The 7782-nt window shown below is 49.5% G+C and overlaps 1 protein-coding gene across 1 annotated transcript; it reads left to right on the forward strand.

The window, feature by feature from the left end:
- The first annotated feature begins 2715 nt into the window (after positions 1–2715).
- LOC119336397 lies at positions 2716–5364 on the forward strand. The gene is made up of 7 exons (XM_037608404.1): positions 2716–2957; positions 3505–3576; positions 3673–3749; positions 3859–3928; positions 4249–4406; positions 4480–4552; positions 5071–5364. Exons 2-7 carry the CDS (start codon positions 3546–3548, stop codon positions 5220–5222), a joined length of 561 nt encoding a protein of 186 aa, XP_037464301.1. The 5' UTR covers positions 2716–2957; positions 3505–3545; the 3' UTR covers positions 5223–5364.
- The last annotated feature ends 2418 nt before the right edge of the window (positions 5365–7782 follow it).

Here is a 7782-nt window from a genome sequence, read left to right on the forward strand (position 1 = left end):
TTGGTGTTAATAACTTCACTGCACAGAATGTTAATAGTACCTGTTAGAGTTATATTGATGATAGATTTTGGCCTTCTACATTCTAGCCTTTTGACTTTCCCTTATACTTGTATATATGATGGCTTTGGCCTTTCAATAATATTAAGCTGCTTTTCCCCTTTTTAGGAAAGGAAGTTAAACCTCCAGCCTCTGCATCAATTGATGCATACAACCATCTTTATTAATTTTTTCACGAAGGTCTAACAAGAGCATACATCAAGCCACCCGAAGCCACCCTACTCACACTTACAAACTTGATAATATGGAGTGCTCTCACTCCCTATATCTAAAAGACTAAAACCAATGTCGTCGCCAATCCATCCATATAACATATCGAAACCAACAACCAGTGCAGTAGACCTAAAGCGTACACCACATGCACACATTTTAGAAGCATCCATCATCATTGAACTGTTATCCCATCTTTAGGAAAGAGATCCGCATCATCCTTGTCAGTCCGGCCATCTGTCAACGCCGCCACGGCACCCAACTACGCGGCCGCCCTGCGATCGTCCATCCCGACGTGGAGACTCTGGAAGATCTGTCATGCGTAGCACCTGCCGAACAGGTATGACATAGTGTAGCACCTGTCAGCTAGGCATGACTTGACATCTCCATCGAAGCTCCGTTCAAGATGAAGACGCTCCACCTCCCGCCTCTGTCTTCCAGCGCTGCTCCACAAATGATGCTCCCAAGAGAGAAACGACACCGTAGTGCCGCCATTGTCCGATATGGAAAACCAGATCCTAGGGTTTCTCCCGGAGCAGCACGAGTGGGTCAATAGTATTTACGCAACAATGTCTTCATCAAGGTACCGCCATCGCCTGCCTTCGGCTCAGTTTTCACCGGCAACAATGTCTCCATGTCTCGTAGCGGAGACTAGATGACGGATCTCAAGATCCGACCACCCAGCCTCAAGCCGACCACCTCCGCCGGAGGAGATGGCCACCACTTCTGGTTGCATCGGCCAGAACAGATCTGACCGGAGGTACCGCCGAGCAGTCTACCAGGCCCCCACGCCTCCATCGATCTGTAGCCAGATGGCGCGCCGTCGCAGCATAGCCAGCCGCCGTTGTCGACCACCTCCAGCGGAGGAGATGACCCCCACCTTCGGCTGCGCCGACTAGAACAGATCTAATCAAAGGTGCCGCCTTGCACTCCACTAGGCCCTCCATGCCGTCGTCGACCAGAAGCCAGATGGCGCGCCGCTGCCGACCGCCTCACGCCACCACCCGAACTAGTACAGCCGCCGCATGCCACCGCCTGTGACCAGGCTGCCCGATGTGCCTGGAGCCGCCGTCGCTCGAGGCAGGGCCGGCCACCACCGTCGCCGCCTCACCTATCGCCACACTCTGCAGGTTCGGGCGCACCTCCACATGTGTAGGGGCCCCGCACCACTCCTGAGACATGAAAGGGGAGTCCCCTGCCATCGCCGTCGGCCCCCGGGTGTAGCCCGGCGGCGACGGAGGGAGGGGAGGCGGGAGTGCTCGCCACCGTTCCTCTACTTCGTCTACGTCCGCGTCACCTTCGTCATCACCATGTCCACCCACCTTTGTCATCACCATGTCCACCACCAACGAAGTCGATTGATTCGCTGACGAGAAGCCCGCTGCTGCCAAGAAGGTCGCCGAGGAGACCGCTGCCGCCGCGGCTTCTGGCAGGCCCACTGGAGTAACACGTTTATCCCGATCCTGTTTATTTTCGTGTGAGTGCAGTACTAGCTATTTGCGTAAATATTTCTACTATCTGCCTATTACATGATTATCTGGTTAGAAATCAGTACTATGCTCATGATTTATACGTGGATTAATTTAATAAAAAATCCGCTCATATGCTCAACATGTACAAGACGTGAGTGAGGATCAAGATATTGTGGCTCCTTGTGGGTCAGGGTCATCAAGATACATCGATCACAATGACGATGTACAAGTGATGTATACTTCCCAGAAAAATTATGCGTCAAATATATTGGCAAAATGACACTAGTTAATGTTACACGCATGCATGTTGATGCATTGCACATCATATGCATGGGTGGTTGACCAATCGAATAAGGATGTTGCATGCTCAAACAAGTACTGCAGAGATAATACGGTCGTGCATTTTAATTTAAAGGAACATCATCAAGGAGGCTATGGTGCTAAAGCTGCAACTTTAGCCGGCAACGACCACCAGATTAGTGGACACGCAAGTGGGACAAGTTTTCAACCTGGACAAGCATGACTCTCCCTCGCAAAAAAGAAAGAAAAAGCATGTCTCTGCAGGAGATTGGATTGGATAGGGCCCACCAGAGGAGACGTACGACCAATCAAATTGATAAATACTAGGACTAGAAAAAAAATGTCAAGATATAAAAGGCAAGTTTTGCAAACCAAGGAGAAAGTTGTGTTCGGTCAATTTATTAGGCATGTTTGAGTCAGCTAGCTATACTAGTATCAAACACAATATGGCCGAATGCAAGGGCACCCTCTCACTATGTTCACATTGGCAGAGGCGCATTATGCGGTGCAGCGAATGGCGAGAGAGGTACATTGTGTGTGCAGTGAACATGTGTCTTTGTGTGTGTGTGTGTGTGTGTGTGTGTGTGTGTGTGTGTGTGTGTGAGAGAGAGAGAGAGAGAGAGAATTCACGTGTTTTGTCCTTCCTGATTGGCCAGCCCCTCAGTGTTCTCCCCACGCACGTACCTCGTCTCTTTCCGCACGCCAACAGCCGATCTCAGCGTCGGCAGATCTGGTGAGCGTCAGGAGGAGAAGAACAAGCCTGCGAGGCGACGATCGTGGGGGAATCGACCAGATCCGCCGCGTGCCCGTCTGGAGGAAGGGAACACGGTGACGAGGGCTGGTTCGTTGCGCACCTCCGCCACCGAGCCTTGCATCACCGGCCACCATCCCCTCCTCTCACACGCCGCCACTATCAAGGTATGTCGGTGCGCCCCTCCTCACCGTCAAGCCGCAGGTCAGGTTCTTCCGTAGAAACCCCCTCCCCGCGCTCGCTCTTTCCAGCCCACGCCGCCTCTCCGACTCCTTCCTCCTTCCTCGCCGCCGCTCCCTCTCTTCACCTGCAACTCTGGCTTCTCACCATAGTCGCTGCCCCCTCCCCCCTCATGTGTCGATCTTGGTCGTACCCATCGCCGGGAAGAGCGAGGGGTCTCCCCTGCAACTGCTCAACCCGGAGAATCTCGCCGTCGTAATCACCAGACCGTCTTCCTTGTATCGTCCAGGCTATTCTTGTATAGCCGGAAATTGCTCTGACCCAACGATCCCCTCCCCCTTGCTATTTTTTGAAATCTTATTGGCTGATGGTGTTCATATTTAGAGAGGAGCCACACCATATGTGCTCAATCAATCAAAAGAAATATTCATCCTTTCCATAAATCAGTTTCAGATGCGTAGGTGGTGTTTAGGCCAAGGTTTTCATGTGATCCATTCACTCTGCTTTAACTTGAAGAACTCATTGTTTTATCAGGCGACGCGTGGTAATCCTTCACTTGAGATCCGTGCTTTGGAATGCAAAATATTGAAATGTCTGAAGAGTCAGGTTCAGATAAACCTACCCAAGCCTGCTTATTTTTCATATATTGGTAACTGATCTTCCCAAGTTCTTACTCTATGTGTTCCAAAATTTTCTTTGAAGGTGCCACAAGTAAGTACAACGATGATGGCCAGATAGATGATTCGCTGAAATCAATTCAGAAAATACGGGATGAAATTGTATGTTATATGTCTTTTCTCTTATTTCAGGAAAAAATTATGCTTGCTTTCTATAATTTCTTCTAGTTGAGAATCTGATGTGAACTCTCCTATTCTCTCTTCATTTCAGCTTCGCAAGGAAAGCATACTTCAAGAACGAAGTGCTCAGTGTGATATGGACATCCAGACACTCTTGAGTGGTATTCTACCCATGTCACATTTTAAACATGGTTACATTTACAATCACACTGTAGAACTGTTACAATTTTGCGGTCAACACTGTCGGCAAGTTTTCCTCTGAGCCATATGTTTTCAAAAGTTCTGCGCTAAACTGTGTTGTATCACACTTTTCATTGTGGACAAATCGTCCACCGCACTTTGTGATGTACAAATTGTCCGTCGGAACTGTGGCCAATTTTGGCAAGATGTTTTTTTTGGATTTTTTTAATGTTTTGGCAAGAAGTTGCTTCTATATTAGTTCCACATTTCTTGTACTCATCATGTTTTAAAACTTATGCAGAAGGAAAGATGACACCTAAAGCTGTATCAATAATAAGCAAATACAAGGAAACTTGCTCAAATATGACAGAAGTTACCAATTCATCTTGCTTTGGAGATGGTGGCCAATCGATCACTAATAAGAAGAAATTGAGGGAGGCACTCCTCCGACAATGCAAGGTAAGAAACCTCAAGCTGAATCTATGTATTACAATTTTAAATGCCACTGGTACCCTAACACTTGTCTATGCAGGAGCTTGATCTGATCTGTCATGGGGCCCATTGGATACTCCCAAGATACACAGTATTACCTTCAGTTTCAGATGGTATGTACAAATGTTTACTTTTATCTCCTAGATATTCTAGATAGGCAAGTATTAGGTCCTTGGACCATGTAGGCATAACAATTAGGAATATCATATGAATGTATCCTATGCCACGTACTTCCTGATTCTCATTTATCGAATTCAATCCCTATAGGTCCTGGTTCGTTTTGTGAATTGAGATGATAACATACATAGTGTGCTACGCTAACCATGCTTAGACGAAAAGAGTTTTCAAGGTGTCAGGTCAATAGGCAGGGTTTGCTCTCTTGATGTCAAAGTAGCAATCCAAATAAGCCGCTTGCTTATTTTTCATATGTTATGCTCTGTTCAAGTGTTAGGTTTGTTTAACATTCGATCAGTGGTTATCTTAGATCAGACTGATTAGGTCCCCACTTAGCAATAACCAGAATTGATGTTTGATTGACTATCATCTTTGTATGTATGTGTGTGTGTGTGTGTGTGTGTGTGTGTTTCGACTTTTGAGCACTTCTTCAACGGTCCTTTTCCTATCTTTTCAGGAATGTACCATGCCAGTGTACGTCTGAGATGCCTAGATTTTGATATGAGCCTCACTGGTGGTCTTCGTCCTACCCCATACGAGGCGAAGTGCTCGGCGGCTGCCAATATGATACTGGAGCTTCACAAGAAGGCGGAAGAGCAAGAAGAGTAGGGTACCTGATGCAAAATCACCTTGTTAAACTCCTGAATCCGGGAAACCGCGGGTGGCTGAACCAGTTGCTTAGTCATTACAACTTTGAATACGACTTCTTGAGAAACCTAATTGTGTTGGTACCTTGTTGTTAGCTATTTTACCCTCCGGAGGTTGACTCCTTGTGTTGCTGTTGGTATTATAGCCTGTTTATTAAGGTCGTGATAAACCTCAGGCTGGTATTTCAGAACTCTATGGTGCTTCAGTTACGCTGACTATTTTATTATGGGACCCACACCGACGTGTACCGCGGGGCCATCGAGGCCCGCGCGTGCTCGACATCGGCAACAACTTTATGGCAAGCGATGGCGCGTTTGACGAGGCCGTCACAGCCATCCGCAACGCCTCCCATGTGTGGAGGTGATCGGTGAGCTGGGATGGTACTTCGTCGAGACGGCCTTCGCACTCACGGCGCGCGTCATCGGGAAGCGCATGGGCGACGAGATGCAGGAGTACTGGATTGACGATGGAGTCTATGGCTCCCTCAACTGTGTCCTCATGGACGACTACCTGCCCCGCCTGAGGCCGCGCGCCACCCCATGCGCTGACGAGGAGACGTACACATCGACTGTGTTTAGGCCAACGTGCGACTCACACGACACAGTGGTAACGGGGTACCGGCTGCCGGAGATGAGCGTGGGGACTGGCTCGTGTTCGGTGACATGGGCACCTACTCCATCGGCTCCGGCTCCGATTCCCATTTCAACAGCTTCTCCATGTCCAGACATTACGACATTCTTGGCCTACTGAGTAAATTGCATAAAACCACCACTTTGAGGGCTAGTTTTGCGAAAAACACTAGGATACAATTTCTCTGCAGAAAGCACCACATCTTGCGTAATTCTTTTGCAAAAACCACTGATCGGCGGATCGAGCCGCGTTAAGTGAGTTTATGGCAGTTGGGGCCCATTTCTTGCCTACGTGGCATAACATTTCGTGGCAAATCAGTGTTATTCCAAATTTACAAACGAGTCCTTAGATTTTACACAGACACCCCTAAATAAAAAACATAAACGCAATCCCCTCCCCAGGTGCATCAACCCCGACGCCGCCCCTCCCCCCTCCTGCGCCTTCTCGCGCTCGCCGGCGAGCGACGACGACCATGCCTCACCGCCATCTCCTCCACAGGCGCATCAACCCCGACGCCGGCCCTCCATCCCGCCTCCCTGCTTCCTCGCGCTCGGCCGCGAGTGCCTCACCACCGGAGCTTCAGCGAGCCAACGACGATGACCACCAGGACCCCGACGCCACCAGATCCGCCCGTCCTCCGCCGCCCTTGCTCGTTCCTGGCCGGATCCCGCTGGTAGAGCCCCGTCCCTGCTGCCTCCTCTACATTGGCCACCGCCTGTGGCCTCCTCTGCCTCGTCCTGTTCTGGATCAAGGAGAGCGACGACCCGATCCGTCGTCCTGTTCTGGGGCCGCGCCCATGGAGGCTTGGGGCGGCAGATGAACCTCGCCGGCGTCGAGGTCGAACTGCTCCTCGGCCAGCAGGCGGAGAGGGGAGGGCCACGGGAGGCGTCCTCTGCCTCGGTGCAGGAACGGCGACGGCGGCCTCTGCCTCGTCTGGGGTCGGGATGGGGGCTGCCAAGGTTGGAACGAGTGGTGGCCGTGGTCGGGAGGGGCGACGGCGGTCGGGGTCGGGATGGGCGCCGCCGAGGTTGGAATGGGTGGTGGCCGGGGTCGGGAGGGGCGACGGTGGTCGCGGTCGGGATGGGCCTGCGACAAAGTTTTTGGCAAGGAGAGAAATTTGGGGGGCTTTTTTGCATGAAACCTAAACTGTTATGCCACGTAGGCGAAAAATGGGCCCCAACTGTCATAAACTCACTTAACGCAGCCCGATCCGCCGATCAGTGGTTTTCGCAAAAGAATTACGCAAGACGTGGTGCTTTCTGCAGAGAAACTGTATCCTAGTGTTTTTCGCAAAACTAGCCCTCAAAGTGGTGGTTTTATGCAATTTACTCTGGCCTACTCGAGCTAGCTAGTAGTAGGTCAGAAGCAATTAAAATATGGACATGTACCACACGTTGTTAACTTCTTTCATGTAGTTGTACTTATATTTACATATAAAAAGAGTTGCTTGTAGTTAAGCTCGTGTCCGCTCCAAATGTAAGGACTCGCATTCGTTTGACAGCCGATGGATTACAAATAATATATAATTGTGGATAAAGGAGGAAATGGCATGATCTGAATGAAACAAACTAAGACCTAAAGACACTGATCAAGCTTAGCATCATACACAAATCCATATAGCTTTGAGTTATTAAGGTGAAAACAGCACAATCTGAAAAAACCAACTAATTGTTCACAAACCCAACCAAGAGTCAACAATTACAGTACATTTCTCTTCCCCTCACATTTTTTGGACGCAAGCCCATGAAAAGCACCACCAAGCTCATTGTGAATAATGCACAGATCCATCCTCTCACGACTTGGCAAACTGGCAAGTGCACATAATATAAAACTTCAAGAGCATGTACATGTAAAATGGGCTCACTGGAGCCCATCCTACAACCACCACCAC

The sequence above is a fragment of the Triticum dicoccoides genome, chromosome 7B (assembly GCF_002162155.2).
Source record: "Triticum dicoccoides isolate Atlit2015 ecotype Zavitan chromosome 7B, WEW_v2.0, whole genome shotgun sequence".
NCBI lineage: Eukaryota > Viridiplantae > Streptophyta > Magnoliopsida > Poales > Poaceae > Triticum > Triticum dicoccoides.

What these genes read in the sequence shown, in the direction of transcription:
- LOC119336397 (XM_037608404.1), top strand. Translation starts at nt 3,546, where the DNA reads ATGCAAAATATTGAAATGTCTGAAGAGTCAG. An exon ending in TGAAATGTCTGAAGAGTCAG is followed by an intron (nt 3,577 to 3,672) that starts GTTCAGATAAAC and finishes TTTTCTTTGAAG; the next exon opens with GTGCCACAAGTAAGTACAAC. An exon ending in ATTACCTTCAGTTTCAGATG is followed by an intron (nt 4,553 to 5,070) that starts GTATGTACAAAT and finishes CTATCTTTTCAG; the next exon opens with GAATGTACCATGCCAGTGTA.